The sequence below is a fragment of the Camponotus vicinus genome, unplaced genomic scaffold (genome assembly GCF_025532165.1).
Source record: "Camponotus vicinus isolate PSW18456_S1 unplaced genomic scaffold, iyCamVici1.0 SCAF_2, whole genome shotgun sequence".
Classification (NCBI taxonomy): domain Eukaryota; kingdom Metazoa; phylum Arthropoda; class Insecta; order Hymenoptera; family Formicidae; genus Camponotus; species Camponotus vicinus.
The window spans coordinates 12369651-12392265 of record NW_028141956.1 but is presented as its reverse complement, the minus strand read 5'-3'; the positions used below and the strand labels follow the sequence as shown (position 1 = coordinate 12392265).

Genomic DNA, 22615 nt, shown 5'->3' with positions numbered 1-22615 from the left:
TATTTTTACTACTTGAGATGTATATTTTGCTATTGAAACATCGTGTCAGAATGTAATCTTTAGCAATAGTAGTTTGTGTATATAAATAGAACGGCATTATGTTTACTATTTGATGCATATCATCTCCGACATTTCTGTTGAAATTTTGAATTCTGGATCAGATCTGACTTCTATTTTCGTAACGTTTATTATAAATCGTTAAACACTCGTTTTTCACAACATGTGCCATTTTGGCGTTAGCCCGATGAATTTCATCTCATGACGTCGTTGGTAATTTTAGGATATAATTTATAGCATTGATGTCATAATAAAATAAATAAAGAGCATTAATATTTGTTTTAGGTGGATGTCGTTGGTAATTCGATAGTGTGAAAAACGATGTGTGTGTCCTATCCAAACTGGCAGCACGATTGTTGCAAATTCTCCGAGGTAATATTATCTTTAAGAGTTGCTCGTTGATATTTGAATTTCTTGAGAAATTATAATATTCATCAATCAATTTCAGCCCACGGAGAACATCGTCACTTGGCAGAAGTTTCTTCCAACCAGACCTATCACGTTGCTTCCGGTGCTTGTTCTCCTGCTTAATAAAATTTCCGCGAATAGGGAATGACGTATGTATTAGTAGTAGCTAGTTTTATGTATCTTTTAGAAACCATGCCATAAAATATGTGGGCGATTCGCTGCAAAATTAATCATCAAAGAATCGAGGAATCTTATGGCGAATTGAATTTTATATATTATAACAAGATGTAAAAAAATATAGAGGAAAATCAAAGAAAACTCCACCATCCTCTTTGTGGAAATTACTGCTATTAATTTTCATCTGATTTTCCTCGAATAATGTAATATAAAAGATCAAAAAACCTCAATCTAAATACATTATTTTTGGATTTTTATAAATGATGAGAAAGATTAATACCTGATTTATATATATAGCCACGATGATATATAATTCTATCTATATCATTCTCGAACAGATTCTCTCAGTTCGCTTGTATGGTTTGTGACAACCGAGAGAGCGAAGGAACCGCTGAAAATTTTGGAAGAGGAGTTTATGAATAATATAAATAATGTAGCGAATCTATCCGAAGAACGGTATCATACAGAACAGGATGCAGGTATTCCACTGCTTGCAAATCTATCCTTGTAGACCGACAGGCAATTGCCTCCGTAACGGCAATCACCGAAGAAATGCGGGTGGCATTTCTTTTAAATTTCGGCCACGAAGCATCTTATGTTAGTCGGGCACAATGTTGATCGGGTAAGAAAATTTGCAATCTTAAGAGTGACCTGGATTAAAGAAATATAGCTGAATGGATCATGTATTAAAACGCGAATTAAATCTCAATGAAAATTATGACAACATATTTCTCAAAATTTATCTTAAAATGGAAATTGTATCAAAATTTCTTTATTAAATTAAAAAATTGTTAACAGTTGACGGAATTGTAATCGTATTTAGGCACTTTTCTTAAAATAATCTGCTCTTTCAAGTCGTCAAGTGTTTTTTTTTTAAACCTTCCGTGTGTGAAAAAGAGTGGAAATATATATTGATTTCAGGAAATAATCGAAGAGACTGGAAAGCAAGAAAGTCTTGCTATTGGAGAGTAATGCTAAACAAGAATATACACCACAGGAACAATATTCCAATCGAGTTGTCGCTTTGAATCAGCAGAATCGTACTCGTTGTCTAACTTAGGAGCATAGCAACATATAGAAGCAGTACGATATTGTCCAGTACAATCAATGCAGGTAGTTCTTTAAGCTATTTTATTCTTTTTCCTACTGTCTTTGAATTATTAAATTATGCACTTTTTATTAAATTGTGCACTTTTCTGTATCTGGAATTAGTTTAAGTATTGATGACAATTCTATTATATAATCTATTTTATGTATCTCGTTGAAGATGATTGGAAAGATTGAAGCGCAGAAAGATTGACAATAATTGTAACACAGAATCTTTTAAACATTATTTATATCATAACAGAATATATATATGCAGGGTGTCCCATTTTAAGTAACGACCTGAAATATCTCCCGAATAATACGTTTTACAGAAAATGACACAAGGTGTCCCATTTTAAGTAACAACCTATATATATATATATATATATATATATATATATATATATATATATATATATGTATATATGTATATATGTATATATGTATATATTCTGTTATAATATAAATAATGTTTAAAAGATTCTGTGTTGTAATTATTGTCCTTTATTAATCGGTCTTCATTCTCATTATTTTTTCGATTGTACTTTGTATTTAAGAACCACTTTTATCATCCTATTATTATTTTATTGCTCTTTTACATATTACAAGAAATTAAAAATTCTATTAAATTAGGTATAATTTTTTTAGTAGGTATGGGACGCATGTTCGGACGCTATGATAACGTTCAACGATGATTTTGCTGAGGAATTGGCATACATAGTTGAAAATGATCCGGTGTTATACGCAGTCAACACGCAACTTTCTCAGAAAGAGAATGTGACTGTGATTCACGAATATAAGATCACCGATGTAAAACTCCCCAAGACATCAACCGAATTTGCCTCTGTACAGCTAGAATCAGGAAAGCGGTACACAGCTAGATTACTGGTAAGTACAGAATAAAAATATGACTCTAAATTTTATATAATTTATGATAAATACACATACACATATATCTGTATAAATCATTTTGAAAATAACATGGTTCATTAAATCCACAATTTTTTTGGATTACTACGAATTAAATCGTTAAAATTTACATCTGAAGACATTTATAATTATTTTCGATTTGTGAGTTGCTTGAGTATATCACATCTTTGCGTTCTACCTTGAATTTTAGATTCTGTTTCGATAGACCATCCGAGTCTCGATTTCGCTTTTTTAAAGCAATTCACATGTTCAACGATATAGAATATTAGGCAATATTAATAATGTTATAAATCCATCGTCAAATCTGCTCTCGGGCGATACTCTCTATCTTGTTCGTCAAGCTATCCAACCTGATACTGATGTCATGGGAACATTCCTTTAGCTCGGCCACGAGTTCGTCCAGTTGCTGTTGATTACCGTCATTGCTGTACATCCTGTTGAGTCTCACATAATTCGATTCATTCGCGGCGATGTTTTGGGGTGGTGACGCGCCGCCGCGGAAAGTTCCTCGTCGCATTTTCTGCTCGCCGGCCAGACGATACAACGACTGAATGAGCTCTCGTGGCAGACGCTTTTCGCGCGGATCATTCGGCCGAATATGGAGGGCACAATGATTCGGTGAATGCAACAATAGTGTATTCTCTCTGCACGCTTGTATTATTTTACACGCATGAGTGTAATCAATCAACTTAGAGAACAGCATATTTTCGAAACGAGCTATTACCTCGGCATGACGCACTAATCGTTCGAGACCTGCGCGTCTACGTAACTCCTGGATATCCGACACAGCCAGACCAACCATTAGATTCATTAGTATCACTGTCACCAGGATAACGAAGCAAAGAACCATAACATGCGTCGTGCCAGGATACTTAAGTGGCGCTTTTTCATCGATGAAAACGTCCTCGAATTCCAGCTCACCGGACATCATAATTATCATCTTAAGCATACTGAGCAGCGGATCAACGAAGGACTTGTAATTGCCGTGCAGCACATTAAAGCTAAGAGAGAAGCCGATTATGAGACAAAAGTAGGCTGTGAGAAATTTGAAGAAATTGATGGACACTCGCGTAAGCATTTGTACATAGAGGCCAAACATGGGAAAATAACCGATCACAATCATCAGCTCGATCCAGGCCAGCAGAATACCTACGGCAGCAACGTGATATTGCCATGGACGCGCTGGAGGAATCAAGATGATGCTGGATGTCACTATCACGCTCCACTGTAACCAGTTTTCCCAGCGTTTAGTATAATAGTAAATACCATAGGTAATTTGGAAGATCTCTTTACTCGCCAATAAGCAGGTAATAGTTAATACTGGCCAGAAGAGGCCTCTGCTTAGCTCTTTTTCGTCCCCCACATATGTCGCGCAGACGAAGCCGGTGAAGAAAGCGACGAACATTAAATGGAACAGAAGACTGAGCACGAAAAACTTGCGAATACGCTTCCATTTTAGATGGAGAAAACTCTCGCATAATGGATGCTTTAGCATGTGACCTTGACCGACCTCCACCAGACAGAGCATCAGGTCCGTTTCGTTGCGACCGCCCAATGGAACCAATGGTCGAAAATCCACTCGCAGATCACAGTCCATATCGCCAAGCTCGTGATCTTGTAATGAGACTGCTTGATCGAGACGCGTCACAAGTTGCGATAACAACTCCGGAGTACGGCGTACAATGAAGCTAAGAGCGGTGATGCCGTCTTTGGTACGCGCTGTTACATCGCCACCTTTTGACAACAACATCATCACCGTACGCGAGCTCTCGTTCAAGGCCGCAATGTGTAGCGGCGTGTAACCGCACTTGTCCGCCTTATTAACTGATGCGCCTGCCTTTTTAACAAAAAAAGAATTTTATTAATTCTGTTGTTAGAATAAAAACTATTAATTAAATTTTTTTATTACATAAATGGAATTTCTTAACGTAATTTATTAAAAAAATTTATTTAAAATGTGAAGTTAATTTTTTTATTATTTTAATTAAAAGAAGGTATTCTATTCAGTGAGTTAAAGGAATTTTCATTTACAAACTTTTATTAAAGTCTTGACCAGTTCGCTGCTTTTCCGGGCACTTGGAACCGCAGAATGTAGAGGAGTGCGTCCTTCATTATCCTCTGCGTTCACCCTTGCGCCAAGTCTAATCAACTCCTTTATCGTCTCTACAGATTGGGCGAGTGTTGCCAAGTGCATCGCCGTTTGACCATTCGAGTTTCTTGTCTCAGTCCTCGCGCCGGCGTCCAACAGTAATTTAGTGCATTCCGCGTTACCCTTTTCCGCCGCCAAGTGTAGAGGCGTCGATTTCGTAATTCCCATTTTGACTGTCACATCCGCGTTGTGATCCAACAGCAACTTGATGCAATGGACATTGCCCAAAGTAACCGCCACATGCAAAGGCATCTTTGTATAAACCTATCAACGAATCATAATTAATTCATTGAAGATATCTCAAATATATCTGGAAGAGATACGTTACTTTGGTAAGAAATTAATTGTTTCTGCATAATTCGCTGTATCAGATAATTAGTAGTTTGCCTTTTTAATTTTACACTAGCAATTTTTGGTTTATAATATTACTTCTCCACTAAATTTATGTTTAAATTGTGGTTGTGATGAAGAAGCACCTGTGGATTATCAGGACAAGCACCTGCTTGCAGTAGAGTTTCGACGCAATCCACAGCATTGTTCAGCACGGCGTAATAAAGTGGACTTCTTCTGGCATCCACATCTGCCCCTGACTTGATCAAGCATTTAACAGTAGCAACGCAACCAGCTGCGGCAGCGCAATGCAATGGGGTACATTTCTTATCGAAATCCCACTCACATGGATCAGCACCATGTTTCAGTAGCTCCTCCACGATCTTCGTGGACGTGGTACATGCTGCCAGATGTAGCGGTGTCCTGGAGATAGTGGAAATGTATAATTTTTATCAATGATTTATTATAATTACAGGCTTAATTGACTAATGAATCAAGGTATCTGATAATTTACTGCTAGCTAGTATAAATTATTCCTATCATAATAAATGAATTATGGTTTTCAAAAGTTCAGCTTCAATTTTTTATGATAAATTTTTAGATGTCTATATATTATAAGTGATATAAACCTTCCATCATTGTCGCACGTAGAAACTGGCACGCCTTTTTCTAACAAAGCCTTAATTATTTCTACATGACCCAGCCAGCTACAAATCAGTAGACACGTATCCGGCCATTCTGCAAGTAGTTGTACCGGAGTCGTAGCAGCAGCTGCTCTATTTTCATCAACCAATATAGTCTTTTCCTTGATTCTGCATGTAAAGTTTTAAGTTAATTATACTAGATAATTAATTAACATATAAAATGCTAAATTATAAAGTATAAAAATATTAAATTTTACAATTAAAAATTTTATTATTTTACTTACATAAAGCATCTTATTATATGTAAAATAGATTAGTTAAATAAAATGATCAATGTAGAAATAGAATGATTTTTAACAACAGATACAATTTTCATCAACAAAAGATAACAACATCAAATAGGAATATACACACAATAAATTATAAGAAGCATGACAAATTCTGTTTAAAATTCTATGTTTTTATCTTTATTTATTTATTTATTTTTATTTATTTATTTTATCTTAATGCAACACGCATAAATTAGAAACGCTAATATCATTCCGTACTCATCTGCGGACGTGGGCAACGATATGCTATGCTTGCGATCCTCATTTTTATTAAGAGTCACACATTGAAATTCTTCCAGAACCTTTTGTAGAGCATTGCCATGAAGAGTAGGAATCAGAGATAAAGCTATGTCGCCTCCCGGAAGATTCGATAATGCTATTTCGATCTCCTCCTTGCTCCAAGGTTGTTTCTGCGTCGTCGACTCGTCTTGTGATGCGTGACATATGACAGATTCCAAGCTGCCCTCGGAGCTGCTATATGTCCGCGGATATGCTATCCGGTTCATCCATATATTCTCATATCCTTTCTAAATATAATCTACATCATTACATAGAAAAATCGAAAGACCATCGATGATTGTTTCTTTCACTGACCTTGTTCATAATGTTGGATCTCTTGTTTTTACAGTCTGTATCCTGAGCGTTGTTTCTCATGTCAAACGACTGCCGAAGGATCACTCGAAATTCTTCTTACTGAGACTCGACAAAGTAATATTTTTCTTCGGACTCGCATTCTTAAAAAGATACCCGGGTCAAATAAATTGACATACACACATTACAGTCACATTGCGAATTGATATAGAAATTGATCCTTTGCACTTGAGAAGCGACTTTCACAATAAATCGTCACTTGATTTGATATAGCAACATGAATGGCGAGTTTGAGGCGACAATAACTGTTTATGTTTAATTTAGGTGCACTTCGTAGTAAAGCCTTGTACTTATTATTTCAACTATTATTGATTATAATAATTGAATATTCGATATAAAGTTTCGTATAATGTAAAAATACATGAACTTTTGAAAAATGCAATAGTTCTCTACAACAATTCTCCATATCTGTTAATTTATATATGATTTATTTTTATGTTGGCTGTAAAAAATTTCATCACTTTTTTATCAAAATATTTCGAGTTGCTAGTTTTTTAAAAAGTGAAAAAACTATCAAATGCAAAGGATTAAATCAGCTCGACGCTATCTTCTACCAACAATGTTGATTCCGCGATTAACACGCAATATACTGCTTCACAGTATGAGATTTTTCGAATCAAAGGTTAATATTATATGACGATGACTCATCATGTAAATATCTTGTCGGTACAACTATCTAATTATCTTGATGTTAAATCGATGATTTCCTGTTACACGCTCTTGCTTGCCATGATACTTAAGTAATAGTTCTGACTCTTTGTATATCCACAACATATACGCATATGTGTTTGTAAAATACATGTAATACATTTATATAACTCCCATAAATCTCTCGCATTTCTCTCCTATTCTTCCAATGATGAAGATAGAAAAGAAAAAAATCTTCAACAGTACAAATACTTTTCCTATAGAATTCTTGCTAAGAATGATTATCTTATTATTAATGATATCATTCGAAACAGTCATACCAGCGTGTGTATCTTTTTAATTAATTGAAAGACACGAAAAAATATAATTTAAGAATCCGTTTGTACAACGAAAACGGTTTATTTATTTCCACTTCAAGTTAAGAGAAAAATTAAAGAAGGAGATAATATGATTAAGAAAATGATAATTTTATATTAATTTTATATTTATTTTCTTATACTATTTATATTTTAGTGCTAAATATATACATATATATTTCAATTATTATAATGTTTTATACATTTCGAAAGATTTATTTTCTGTATAACAGTTACATGATTTTTCTCATAGAAAAATTATAAATCTGAAGAAGATAAATAATGTTTTCTTCGTTATTTTAGTGATATTAATAATAAAATATTAGTAACATTAAATATTTTCTAATAATTTTTATATAAATATAAATTTTCAGGTAGAAAAAGTAGTATTTTCATGTAATTTAGCATCAAAATGATTATTTTTGCTACCTGAGATGTATATTTTGCTATTGAAACATCGTATCAAAATGTAATCTTTAGCAATAATATCCAGGTAGCAAGCACACGTCATTTTGACGTCTCCAAACTGATCATTTTTGGTCATATGTCGCTTTACCAGCGTTTTTGAATAAAGCAGTTTAATCGATTCAAGATTCTTTTAAAGAATAGAATGGCTATAATTGTTCAATGATGCTCTCGAACTGGTTAATCTTCTTTATTCGACAACGTTATTAAATACATTATTATGCTAAGAAAAAAACGTCAAAATGGTACATTTTATGCGTCAAAATGCGATACATGTTATGATGTCAATAATCTGTGACATTAGTCCGTTGCTTTTACGTCATAAAAACGTCAACTTGTGACGTTTAGAATAGTCAGTGAATGATCAATTTGAAATGTCAAAATGACATGTGCTTGCTACTTGGATAGTTTGTGTGTATAAATAGAACGATATTATGTTTACTATTCGATGCATATCATCTTCGGCATTTCTGTTGAAATTTTGAATTCTGGATCAGATCTGACTTCTATTTTCGTAACGTTTATTATAAATCGTTAAACTCGTTTTTCACAACATGTGTCATTTTGGCGTTATCCCGAAGAATATCATCTCATGACGTTGTTGGTAATTTTAAGATATAATTTGTAGCATTGATGTCATAATAAAATATATAAAGAGCATACCTATTTGTTTTAGGTGCATGTCGTTAGTAATTCAACTGTGCGAAAAACGATGTATTCTATTTAAACGATGTGTTCTATTTAAACTGGCAGCACAATTGTTGCAACTCTCAAACTCTCCGAGGTAATATTATCTTTAAGAGTTGCTCGTTGATATTTGAATTTCTTGAGAAATTATAATATTTCTCAATCAATTTCAGCCTACGGAGAACATCGTCGCTTGGCAGAGGTTTCTTCTAATCGGACTTATTATCACGTTGCTTGCGGTAACTTGTTCCCCTACTTAATAGAATTTCCGCGAATAAGGAATGATGTATGTATTAGTGGTAAGTGGTTTTGTGTGTCCTTTAGAAACCATGTCATAAATTGTGTTGGCGATTCGCTGAGAAATTAATCGCCAAAGAATCGAGGAATCTTATGGCGAATGTTATAACAACATACAAAAATGTATAGTAAAATCAAAAAAGAAAACTGTCATCCTCTCTAGGAAACAACTGCTATTAATTTTCATCTGATTTCCCTCGAATAATGTAATATAAAAGTTCAACAAACTTCAATCTAAGTACACTATTTTTTGGATTTTTATAAACAATAAAAAAAAGATTAATACCTGATTTAGCCACGATGATATATAATTCTATCTATATAATTCTCGTACAGATTCTATCGGTTCGTTTTGTTCATAACAACCGAGAGAGAGAAGAAACCGCTGAAAATTTTAGAAGAGGAGTTTATAAACAATGTGGCGAAACTATCCGAAGAACGGTATCGTGAGCAGGATGCAGGCGTTTCACTAACTGCTTGCAAATCTGTCCCTGTAGACCGATATGCAATTGCCTCCGTAGCAGCAATCACCGCATACAATCACAGTGTTGATGGGGTAAGAAAATTTGCAATATTAAGAGTGACCTCGATTAAAGAAATATAGCTGAATGGATCATGTATTAAAACGCGAATCAAATCTCATTGAAAATTATGACATATTTCTCAAAATTTATCTTAAAATGAAAATTGTATTGAAATTTCTTTATAAAGATTTTATTATCATCATTGTAAGAATTCAATATTTTTTAATTTTCTGTTTAACATTGATAGATTCATTTTTAAAGTACGTGGCAGCACACCGAAAACATCCATTCTTCCGGTCAAAATGTGAATCTGGGTTTCAGCGACTTGACGTTGCTGATGCAAATCTTCGCTGAGGCTGTCATGCAGTGTTGGCATGCGGGGCCGGTTTTTCGCGCATGCGCGGCAAACGAGGCCTCAATGAAGTATCTAATACAGACAAAAAGGTATGCCACTGGTCGCCCGAAAAAATTTTCTCTTAGAAAATTGTTTCGAGTGATCAACAGCACACATTTTTATCATACACTATACGAATAACTCACGACTATTTTTTAAATATTACAAAACTTTTAATAAACTGTGTCTCACTCAACTATGTCTGTATGCCACGTAATTTTCCTCGAGCCCGCCAAATCTTCCACATGTGGTACATCGCTGGTTAACCGTCACTACTGTCGCGCATGCGCGAAAAACCGGCCCCGCATGCCAACACTGGTCATGAACGGCAGTCCTCTCAATAATGTACACGCACCGGCAGGAATGGTGTCGCGGTATGTATGGGAACGGTCGACATCATACGCACACACGTGAAGCGCGCACGTACGCGAGCCAAGAATTTGTTCATTAAATTTTATCTTTTTATATAATTTAATTATTATTTAATTTAATAGAAATGAATGCCGATCTTTAGTGCACGCGGTTAAGCCGCATTTCTTAAAGATAAGTATGTATATCGATACTAGAGCGCACACAAGAGTCACGTATAGAAATAGCGTGGGGTCCCGCGCGGTATATAGCTGTCTCGCTCGCACTCTCTCTTTCGAGCGTCGAGCGAGAGAGATGGCTATCGGACACCTCTAACTCGGTATCACGTCTTATAGTGTTTTCTCTTTCGCTCTTATGTCGTGCGCGAAGGACGCAACATCGGAATGCCCCCACTACTCTACCCCCACTTTCTCTCTCGCTGCCCAATCCGCATACATGCGCGCTTCGCTTGTGTGAGTGTGACGTCAGTGAGCGTCACACCGGGACACCATTCCTGCCGGTGCGTGTACACTGTTTGCCATACGAGTACGAGTCAACGTGATAATACAGGGTGTCCTAGACCACACGTACACCCCTTTTCTTTCAAAAACTAAGCATTTTAGAGAAAAACGTTTTCGACAAAAGTTGTATGGTTTCGAGGGGGCCATAAGATGGTACCATTGGTTTGACCTTGAAGAGTCATTTGAAGGTCACGTGAAGGTCACTTCAATTTTTTTAAATGGAACACCCTATATATTTTTGCACATTCTTGTAGCTTATCTCGATAGCTTTCCAAAACACTATAATTAAGTACCTTTTCGTTAAGTACTTTTTGAGTTATGAGGCTTGAAATAATTTCTTAATTTTACATAAATCGTAAAATATCTTGTAAAATATTCATTTTTCGATTATCTTACCTTAATACTTTTACGTACAAAATAATGAGAGGAATCAATTGATGTAAAGAAAACACATAGTTGTTTTTAAGAAAAAATATGGAATTGTAAATTGCAAATTACATATTTTTTCTTCAAAACAACTATGTGTTTTCTTTACACCAATTGATTCCTCTCATTATTTTGTACGTAAAAGTATTAAGGTAAGATAATCGAAAAATGAATATTTTACAAGATATTTTACGGTTTATGTAAAATTAAGAAATTATTTCAAGCCTCATAACTCAAAAAGTACTTAACGAAAAGGTACTTAATTATAGTGTTTTGGAAAGCTATCGAGATAAGCTACAAGAATGTGCAAAAATATATAGGGTGTTCCATTTAAAAAAATTGAAGTGACCTTCACGTGACCTTCAAATGACTCTTCAAGGTCAAACCAATGGTACCATCTTATGGCCCCCTCGAAACCATACAACTTTTGTCGAAAACGTTTTTCTCTAAAATGCTTAGTTTTTGAAAGAAAAGGGGTGTACGGGTGGTCTAGGACACCCTGTATACCGACGATGCTCGTTATCGATGCACTTCATCGTCTTTATCGGTGTCTCGACTTATATATAAAAAAATTATGATTTTATATTTCATAAGATAAAACTTTTATAAACAAAAATTTTTCATGCAGCGCATAATTTAAGATTTATGTAAAATAGAAGAAAAAATAATTTCACTCATGGTATTAATTTAATATACGATTAATTTATAAATATTGTATAAATTAACATATTCGTATACTTGTAATGATTTTTAGTTGACGGAATTATAATTGTATTTAGGCATTTTTCTTAAAATAGTCTGCTCTTTCAAGTCATCAAGTGTTTTTGTCAAACTTTCTGTGTGTGAAAAAGAGTGGAAATATATATTTATTTCAGGAAATAATCGAAGACTGGAAAGCAAGAAAGTCTTGCTATTGGAGAGTAATACTAAACAAGAATATACACCACAGGATAACAATATTCCAATCGAGTTGTCGCTTTGAATCAACAGACTCGTACCTTGTTGTCTAGCTTAGGAGCATGACAACACATAGAAGCAGTACGATATTGTCCAGTACGATCAATGCAAGTAGTTCTTTAAGCTATTTTATTTTTTTCCTATTGTCTTTGAATTATTAAATATCAAGTTTGTATTAATAATATAATGTTATTGTGCTAGATTAATATGTAACAAGATATTATTAATATGTTAGCGCGACAAGTTAATATTATATAGAAATTAACAATTTGAAAGATACGACATATGTAGCAGATAACAAATCTTTACATTAAATATGTCATAATTAGAAAATAACTGGATCATAGAATGTCTTTTTAGTAATTTTTACTATTTTTGTTTATACTACACAATGCAAGAACTAGTCGGAGTTTTCTAAACATTTTGGCTATTATGTTTGTGCCCATACAGCACACAAACATTGCAGCAATCTTTCACCGCAATATTGCAACGTTGCAAATTCACTGCAAAATGTTACTGCACCATTGTTGTGGGATTGCAGCAACGTTAAAATGTCCGCTTTTAGGAATATTGCAATGTAAGATTGTAGCAATTGTATTGTTACGGTGCAACGTATTTGTAATATTAAAACGCGTTTTGCTACAAATGCAAACACCGTTTAAAATTTAATAAATAAACTTTGAAAATATAAAATATGTTTAAGAAAGATAGGAAAAATGCCCTTAAAATACATCTATTAGTGTCTTTTATTAGATGTTTCTTAAATATTTATCTCAATGATGTACGTACAATTATTTTACATACATTCGACACCAAAATATTTTAATACGTGCAATAAATGAACTATTTCCTATTTACCCATTCAATTGAGAAAAATCTGTTTAATATTCTGAAACCTAGTGAGGGATCCAGATTATTAAACAAATTATTTGTTTAATAATTTAGATCCCTCATTAGGATTCAGAATATTAAATAAACCAAGTCAGTTTATCAGAAATTAAACTGACACAAGACAAGAAATATAATTACTACATTAGTCCTTTATAGACCTTATATCCACTTTAGATGAATTCGAATACGAGTTAGTTAAAAGACCCCGCGGAATCCTTATGAAAATGGCTTTCGGTCAAATGTTTCGAAACTTTGCAAAAAGATAGTTCTCAACATGTAGATTAAAAGTGTCCATGGGCATGAAGCTCTAAAAATTCGAGATTTTCAGCTACAGCCATCCAAAGTGGTAGATTTTTGAATTTCTGCAGCATATTCCAAAGTTCGGCAACGGTAGCTTATCTTAGTTGGGTGAGGTTTTACAAAAAAGTAGTAAATACAAAAGTTTTGTAGAAACAAAAAAAAGCAAAAAAAAAACAAAAAAAGTAACTCTGCCATTGACAGTTCCAAGCCTGTATTTAAAAAGAGGAGGCTAAAAGAACAAATACATATATATATTTTCAATCTGTCATACAAACACACACACAATTAAGACAGTCTACTTAGCACAAAAAATCATAAATCAGATAGTCTTGATAATTCTCATGCTTCCTATATGCCTATGTTTCTTAAACTTTGAGAACTTATAACTTTCACTTTCCCCAACATAAAAAGCTTTTCATAGGGTGTTTTGGGAAGCTCTCGACCGCAACTATACAAATATGCAATCAAAAAAGTGCGAAGCTCTGGCCCAAAAATCAACCTTATTGGTTCAAACTCCTTCAAAAATCTACCACTTTGGAAGGCTGTAGCTGAAAATCTCGAATTTATAGAGCTTCATGCCCATGGACACTTTTAATCTACATGTAGAGAACTATCTTTTTGCAAAGTTTCGAAACATTTGACCGAAAGCCATTTTCCATAAGGATTCTGCGGGGTCCTTTGGTGTCGCCGCGTAGTGGCAAAAAAAGAAACACATGTTATATATTTTCGCTATGTTAAAACGTTGCTGCAACATTGCCAAAGTAATATTACAAAATAATGTCTCTGCATTATTTCTGCAATATTACACTGCAGTGAGCAATGTTGTAACATTGCAGCAATGTTGATGCAAGCTTCTGTGCTGTATGGGTGCACTCTTCTGCCTCTGGAATTAGTTTAAGTATTGATGACAATTCTATTATATGATCTTTTTTATGTATCTGACTTGGTGAAGACCCAGTAAGCAAAATGTTAACAAATTGCGTGCAAATTGGCAGCAAATTTAATCAAAATTCCACACCAAATCCATAGCCATCTGTGTCTGCATTAAGCTCGTGTTTTGCTAGCAAACCTTGCTGACATAACCTGACAGCAAATTGGTGACAAAACCCGAGCATAGCTTGCTGACATGTTGACGTCAAATTGTCGGCAAAAACCGAGCAAGATCTGCGCGCGCGGTTTTATTGGTAAATTATAATTTTCTTTTCATAAATAACTATGAAATGTAATGTTATATCGTAGTTATATAGTTATATCTCACGTAGCAAATTCTCTTTCAACTTAATTAAATTAATAATAAAGTAAATTGTGAAAATAATTAAATTTAATTTATAAAATTGAGACATCATTTATATGATAATTAAACTCTTGCTTTATGCTTTAAATAGGATAATTTTTCATTTATCCTGTTGATTCTAATCAGTTTAATATTCTCATATTAGGCTTGTATGAGATATCAAAAATTAAACCAATAGAAATATACTTTTGATCTTTTATTAATAGCCACTAGCAGGCTTTATATCTACTTCTAACAGAAATTTGATTGCGAGAAAGCGTGCATCGCGTAGCGGAAAGCGAAGGAACTATTGAATCAAGGCATCTAAATACCGATTATGCAGGTTCTGCTCGGTTTCTGCCACCAATCTGCCGTCAAATTATGCGCGCAGATCTTGCTCGGTTTTTGCTGCCAATTTGACGTCAAATCATGCAGCAAGCTTTGCTTGCTTTTTGCTGACAATCTGTCATCAGACTTTCCTACACAGATTTTGCTCGGGTTTTGCCGCCAACTTGACGTCAAATTTTGTGCGCGCAGATCTTGCTAGGTTTTTGCCGCCAATTTGACGTCAAGTAATGCAGCAAGCTTCGCTTGCTTTTTGCCGCCAATTTGTTGTCGGATTTTGTCAGCAAGCTTTGCTCGGTTTTTGCCGCCAATCTGCCAGCTTAATCAGGTAATAACAACTCTTGTAGCAAAATTGTAGCCTTTTTGCTGACAACAATTTTTAGCAAGCACTTGGCGAAATCTGTTCGAGCAGACTTGGCTAACTGGGGATGATTGGAAAGATTGAAGCGCTTACTATATATATGTTTTGTTATGATATCAATAATATTTAAAAGATTCTATGTTACAATAATTGTTCTATTTCTTATTAATCGGTCCTCATTCTCCTTATTTTTTTGATTGTATTTCGTATTTAAGAACCACTTTTATGATCCTATTATTATATTATTGCTTTTTTACATATTTCAAGAAATTAAAAATTCTATCAAAAGGTATAATTTTTTTAGTAGGTATGTGACGCATGTTCGGACGCTATGATAACGTTCAACGAGGATCACTTGTCTGAGGGATTGGCATACATAGTTGAAAATGATCTGGTGGACGCAGTCAACACGCAACTTTCTCAAAAAGAGAATGTGACTGTGATTCACGAATATAAGATCACCGATGTAAAACTCCCCAAAACATCAACCGAATTTGCCTCTGTACAGCTAGAATCAGGAAAGCGGTGCACAGCTAGATTACTAGTAAAGTAAAGAATAAAAAAATAACTCTAAATTTTATATAATTTATGATAAATACACACATATATCTATATAAATCATTTTGGAAATGACATGGTTCATTAAATCCACAATTCTTTTTGGATTACTACGAATTAGATCGTTAAAATTTACATCTGAAGACATTTATAATTATTTTCGATTTGCTAGTTGCTTGAGTATATCACATCTTTGCGTTCCTACCTTGAATTTTAGATTCTGTTTCGGTAGACCATCCGAGTCTCGGTTTCGCTTTTTCAAAGCAATTCAAATGTTCGACGATATAAAATATTAGGCAATGTTAATAATGTTATAAATGCATCGTCAAATCTGCTCTCGGGCGATACTCTCTATCTTGTTCGTCAAGCTATCCAACCTGATACTCATGTCATGGGAATATTCCTTTAGCTGGGCCACGAACTCGTCCAGTAGCTGTTGATTACTGTTATTGATGTGCAACTTGCTGAGTCTCTCATTATTCGATTCATTCGCGGCGACGTTTTGGGGTGGTGGCGCGCCGCCGCGGAAAGTCTCTCGTCGTATTTTCTGCTCGCCGGCCAGACGATACAACGACTGAATGAGCTCTCGTGGCAGACGCTTTTCGAGCGGATCATTCGGCCGAATACATAGGGCATAATGATGCGGTGAATGCAACAATAGTGTATCCTTTCTGCACGCTTGTATTATTTTACACGTACGAGTGTAATCAAACAACTTAGAAAATAGCATATTTTCGAAACGAGCTATTACCTCGGCATGACGCACCAATCGTTTGAGACCCGCGCTTCTACGTATCTCCTGAATATCCGACACAGCCAGACCAACCATTAGATTCATTAGTATCACTGTCACCAGGATAACGAAGCAAAGAAGCATAACATGCGCCGTGTCAGGATACTTCGATTTTTCACTTTCTTTTTCGGTCAAGTAAGCGTCCTCGAATTCCAGCTCACCGGACATCATAATCACCACCTTAAGCAGACTGATCAGCGGATTATCGAAGGACTTGTAATTGTCGTGCAGCACATTAAAGCTAAGAGAGAAGCCGATTAAGAGACAAAGGTAGGCTGCGAGAAATTTGAAGAAATTGATGGACACTCGCGTAAACATTTGTACATAGAGGCCAAACATGGGAAAATAACCGATCACAATCATCAGCTCGATCCAGGCCAGCAGAATACCTACGGCAGCAACGGGATATTGCCATGAATCCGCTGGAAGAAACAAGATGATGCTGGATGCCACGATCACGCTCCACTGTAACCAGTTTTCCCAGCGTTTAGTATAATAGTAAATACCATAGGTAATTTGGAAGATCTCTTTACTCGCAAATAAGCAGGTAATAGTTAATACTGGCCAGAAGAGGACTCTGCTCGGCATTTCTTTTTTATCCCGCAAATATGTCGCGTAGACGAAGCCGGTGAAAAAAGCGACGAAGATTAAATGGAACAGAAGACTGAGCACGAAATACTTGCGAATACGCTTCCATTTTAGATGGAGAAAACTCTTACATAATGGATGCTTTAGCATGCGACCTTGACCGACATCCACCAGACAGCGCATCAGGTCCGTTTCGTTGCGACCGCCCAATGGAACCAATGGTCGAAAATCCACTCGCAGTTTACAGTCCATATCGCCAAGCTCGTGATCATGTAAGGAGACTGCTTGATCGAGACGCGTCACAAATTGCGATAACACCTTCGGAGTACGGCGCACGATGAAGCTAAGAGCGGTGACGCCGTCTTTGGTACGCGCTGTTACGTCGCCACCTTTTGACAACAACATCGTCACCGCATGCGAGCTCTCGTTCAAGGCCGCGATGTGCAGCGGCGTGTAACCGCACTTGTCCGCCTTATTAACTGATGCGTCTGCCTTTTTAACAAAAAAAGAATTTTATTAATTCTGTTGTTAGAATAAAAACCATTATTTAAATTTTTTTATTACATAAATGGAATTACTCAACGTAATTTATTAAAAACATTTATTTAAAATGTGAAGTTAATTTTTTTATTATTTTAATTAAAAGAAGGTATTCTATTCAGTGAGTTAAAGGAATCTTCATTTACAAACTTTTATTAAAGTCTTGAGCAGTTCGCTGCTTTTCCGGGCACTTGCAACCGCAGCATGTAGTGGAGTGCGTCCTTCATTATCTTCTGCATTCACCCATGCACCAGCACGAATCAACATGTCTATCGTCTCTACAGATTGGGCGAGCGTCGCTAAGTGCATCGCCGTTTGACCGCGCGAGTTTCTTGTCTCGATCTTCGCGCCGGCGTCCAACAGTAATCTGGTGCATTCCCCGTTTCCCTTTTCCGCCGCCAAGTGTAGAGGCGTCGATTTCGTGATTCCCATTTTGACTGTCACATCCGCCTTGTGATCCAACAGCAACTTGATGCAATGGACATTGCCCAAAGTAACCGCCACATGCAAAGGCATCTTTGTATAAACCTATCAACGAATCATAATTAATTCATTGAAGATATCTCAAATGTATCTGGAAGAGATACGTTACTTTGGTAAGAAATTAATTGTTTCTGCATAATTCGCTGTATCAGATAATTAGTAGTATGCCATTTTAATTTTACACTAGCGATTTTTAATTTATAATATTACTTCTCCACTAAATTTATGTTTAAATTGTGGTTGTGAAGAAGAAGCACCTGTGGATTATTAGGACAAGCACCTGCTTGCAGTAGAGTTTCGACGCAATCCACAGCATTGTTCAGCACGGCGTAATAAAGCGGACTTCTTCTGGCATCCACATCTGCCCCTGACTTGATCAAGCATTTAACAGTAGCAACGCAACCAGCTGCGGCAGCGCAATGCAACGGGGTACATTTCTTATCGAAATCCCACTCACATGGATCAGCACCATGTTTCAGTAGCTCCTCCACGATCTTCGTGGACGTGGTACATGCTGCCAGATGTAGCGGTGTCCTGGAGATAGTGGAAATGTATAATTTTTATCAATGATTTATTATAATTACATGCTTAATTGACTAATGAATCAAGGTATCTGATAATTTACTGCTAGCTAGTATAAATTATTCCTATCATAATAAATGAATTATGGTTTTCAAAAGTTCAGCTTCAATTTTTTACGATAAATTTTTAGACGTCTATATATTATAAGTGATATAAACCTTCCATCATTGTCGCACGTAGAAACTGGCACGCCTTTTTCTAACAAAGCCTTAATTATTTCTACATGACCCAGCCAGCTACAAATCAGTAGACACGTATCCGACCATTCTGCAAGTAGTTGTACCGGAGTCGTAGTAGCCGCTGCTTTATTTTCGTCAACCAATATAGTCTTTTCCTTAATTCTGCATGTAAAGTTTTAAGTTAATTATACTAGATAATTAATCAACATATAAAATGCTAAATTATAAAGTATAAAAATATTAAATTTTATAATTGAAAATTTTATTATTTTACTTACATAAAGCATCTTATTATATGTAAAATAGATTAGTTAAATAAAATGATCAATGTAGAAATAGAATGATTTTTAACAACAGAAACAATTTTTATCAACAGAAATATATAACATCAAATAGGAATATACACACAATAAATAAATTATAAGAAACATGATAAATTTTATTTAAAATTCGATATTTTTATCTTTATTTATTTATTTATTTTTATTTATTTATTTTATCTTAATGCAACACGCATAAATTAGAAACGCTAATATCATTCCGTACTCATCTGCGGACGTGGGCAACGATATGCTACGCTTGCGATCCTCATTTTTGTTGAGAGTTACACATTCAAATTCTTCCAGAACCTTTTGTAGAGCATTGCCATGAATAGTAGGAATCAGAGATAAAGCTATGTCGCCTCCCGGAAGATTCGATAATGCTACTTCGATCTCCTCCTTGCTCCAAGGTTGTTTCTGCGTCGTCGACTCGTCTTGTGATGCGTGACATATGACAGATTCCAAGCTGCCCTCGGAGCTGCTAGCTGTCCGTGGATATGCTGTCTGGCTCATCCATATATCCTCATATCCTTTCTAAATATAATCTACATCAAGACATAGAAAAATCGAAAAACCATCGGTGATTGTTTTTTCACTGACCTTGTCCATAACGTTTTATCTCTTGTTTTTGGCAGTCTGTATCCCCTGCGTTATTCCTCGTGTCAAAGGAGTGACTGCCGGAAGAGAACTGCCGAACAACCTCTCGAAGTTCTTACTGAGACTCGACAACGTAATATATTTCTTTGATCTCGCATTCTCAGAAAGATACCCGGATTAAATAAATTGACACATACACACACATTACAATCACATTGCCAATTGATATAGAAATTGATCTTTTACACTTGAGAAGTGACGTTCACAATTAATCGTCATTTAATTTGATGTAACAACTCGAATGGCGAATGGGAGGCGAAAATAACTGTTTATGTTTGATTTAGGTGCACTTCGTAGTAAAGTCTTGTACTTATTATTTCAATTATTATTGATCATAATAATTGAATATTCGTTATAAAGTTTTGTATAATGTAAAAATACATGAACTTTTGAAAAATACAATAGTTCTCTACAACAATTCTCTGTATCTGTTAATTTATATATGATTTATTTTATGTTGGCTGTAAAAAATTTCATCACTTTTTTATCTAAACACTTTGAGTTGCTAGTTTTTTAAAAAGCGAAAAAGCTATCAAATGCAAAAGATTAAATCAGCTCGACGCTATCTTCTACCAACAATGTTGATTCCACGATCAACGCGCAATATACTGCTTCACAGTATGAGATCGGTACAACTAATTTTCTCGATGTTGAATCGATGATTTCCTGCCGCGCGCTCTTGCTTGCTGGATATTTAAGTGATAATTCTGACTCTTTGTATATCCACAATATATACGCATATCTGTTTATAAAATACATGTAATACATTTATATAGCTCCCATAAATCTCTCTCATTCTTCCAACGGCGAAGATAGAAAAGAAGAAAATCTTCGACAGTACAAATACTTTTCCTATGGAATCCTTGCTGGGAACGATTATCTTATTATTAATGATATCATTCGAAACAGTCATACCAGCGTGTGTATTTTTTTAAGAAAGATGTTTAATTAATTGAAACACACGAAAAAATATATTTTAAGAATCCATTTGTACAACGAAAACGGTTGATTTATTTCCACTTCAAGTTAAGAGAAAAGTTAAAGAAAGAATCAATCTGATTAAGAATATGATAATTTTATACTATTTATATTTTAGTACTAAATATATACATATATACATATATATATATATATATTTTTTTTTAATTATTATAATGTTTTATACATTTCGAAAGATATATTTTCTGTATAAGAGTTACATGATTTTTCTCATAGAAAAATTATAAATCTGACAAAGATAAATAATGTTTTCTTCGTTATTTTAGTGATATTAATAATAAAATATTATTAACATTAAATATTTTTTAATAATTTTTATATAAATATAAATTTTCAGGTAGAAAAAGTAGTAATTTTGATGTCATTTTCATGTAATTTAGCGTCAAAATGATTATTTTTGCTACCTGAAATGTATGTTTTGCTATTGAAACATCGTGTCAGAATGTAATCTTTAGCAATAATACTCAGATAGCAAGCACACATCATTTTGACGTCTCTAAACTGGTCATTTTTTGTCATATGTCGCTTTTCCAGCGTTTTCGAATAAAGAAGTTTAATCGATCCAAGATTCTTAGAATAGAATGGCTGTAATTGTTCAATGATACTTTCGAACCGGTTAATCTTCTTTATTCGACAACGTTATTAAATACATTATTATGCTAAGAAAAAGACGTCAAAATGTGTGATGTTTGATGTCAATAATCTGTGACATTAGACCGTTATTTTACGTCATAAAAACGTCAACTCGTAACGTCAAAAATAGTCAGTGAATGATCAATTTGAAATGTCAAAATGACATGTGCTTGCTACTTGGGTAGTTTGTGTATATAAATAAAATGATATTATATGTTTACTATTCGATGCATACCATCTCCGGCATTTGTGTTAAAATTTTGAATTCTGGATCAGATTTTGATTTTATATTTCAGAAGATAAAACTTTTAGTATAATTGTTATATATATTATAAACAAAAATTTTTCATACAACGCATAATTTAAAATTTATGTACACTAGAAGAAAAAATAATTTCACTCATAATATTAATTTAATATACGATTAATTTATAAATATTTTATCGATTAACATATTCGCATACTTGTAATGATTTTTAGCTGTAAATATCGATATTCGCAGGCTTGATAACTCTATTTTGTTATAACATATTCTAAAACTTTGGTATAAGGCTTTGAAAGTAATTTATTTATTTCTTTTTCTTCTGAACTATCTTTTAATTGCACATTTTATATGCAACCAATAATGTTTGTATGTCTAGCTTAGGAGCATGGCAACACATAGAGACAGTACGATATTGTCTAGTATGATCAATGCAGGCAGTTCTTTAAACTATTTTATTCTTTTTC

The 22615-nt window shown here is 34.5% G+C and overlaps 3 protein-coding genes and 1 long non-coding RNA gene across 4 annotated transcripts in view; 2 read left to right on the top strand and 2 right to left on the bottom strand.

The window, feature by feature from the left end:
- The window catches only part of LOC145967529 (uncharacterized), a 14596-nt gene extending 12844 nt beyond the window's left edge, over positions 1-1752 (top strand). The window contains exons 6-9 of the long non-coding RNA XR_014437441.1: positions 343-429; positions 506-614; positions 981-1264; positions 1564-1752. This is a non-coding gene — a long non-coding RNA (uncharacterized LOC145967529). The remainder of the gene's footprint in view (positions 1-342; positions 430-505; positions 615-980; positions 1265-1563) is intronic.
- Positions 1-6797, bottom strand: part of LOC145966402 (uncharacterized) — a 12340-nt gene extending 5543 nt beyond the window's left edge. The window contains exons 1-6 of the mRNA XM_083090454.1: positions 6705-6797; positions 6330-6637; positions 5767-5949; positions 5284-5560; positions 4694-5071; positions 2960-4495 (exon numbers count right to left, since the gene is read on the bottom strand). Of these exons, the coding sequence (XP_082946580.1) occupies positions 2960-4495; positions 4694-5071; positions 5284-5560; positions 5767-5949; positions 6330-6637; positions 6705-6764 (2742 nt within the window). The 5' untranslated portion in view covers positions 6765-6797. The remainder of the gene's footprint in view (positions 1-2959; positions 4496-4693; positions 5072-5283; positions 5561-5766; positions 5950-6329; positions 6638-6704) is intronic.
- Positions 2483-17980, top strand: LOC145967528 (ubiquinone biosynthesis monooxygenase COQ6, mitochondrial-like). The gene is made up of 7 exons (XM_083092529.1): positions 2483-2616; positions 8907-9014; positions 9091-9452; positions 9551-9770; positions 9986-10182; positions 12303-12491; positions 15862-17980. Exons 6-7 carry the CDS (start codon positions 12447-12449, stop codon positions 16105-16107), a joined length of 291 nt encoding a protein of 96 aa, XP_082948655.1. The 5' UTR covers positions 2483-2616; positions 8907-9014; positions 9091-9452; positions 9551-9770; positions 9986-10182; positions 12303-12446; the 3' UTR covers positions 16108-17980.
- Positions 16120-22615, bottom strand: part of LOC145966400 (uncharacterized) — a 23234-nt gene continuing 16738 nt past the window's right edge. Inside the window, exons 12-16 of the mRNA XM_083090451.1 lie at positions 19824-20131; positions 19257-19439; positions 18774-19050; positions 18184-18561; positions 16120-17985 (exon numbers count right to left, since the gene is read on the bottom strand). Coding sequence (XP_082946577.1) covers positions 16438-17985; positions 18184-18561; positions 18774-19050; positions 19257-19439; positions 19824-20131 — 2694 coding nt within the window. The 3' untranslated portion in view covers positions 16120-16437. The remainder of the gene's footprint in view (positions 17986-18183; positions 18562-18773; positions 19051-19256; positions 19440-19823; positions 20132-22615) is intronic.

What these genes read in the sequence shown, in the direction of transcription:
- LOC145967528 (XM_083092529.1), top strand. Translation starts at nt 12,447, where the DNA reads ATGACAACACATAGAAGCAGTACGATATTGTCCAGTACGATCAAT. An exon ending in TATTGTCCAGTACGATCAAT is followed by an intron (nt 12,492 to 15,861) that starts GCAAGTAGTTCT and finishes TTTTTTTAGTAG; the next exon opens with GTATGTGACGCATGTTCGGA.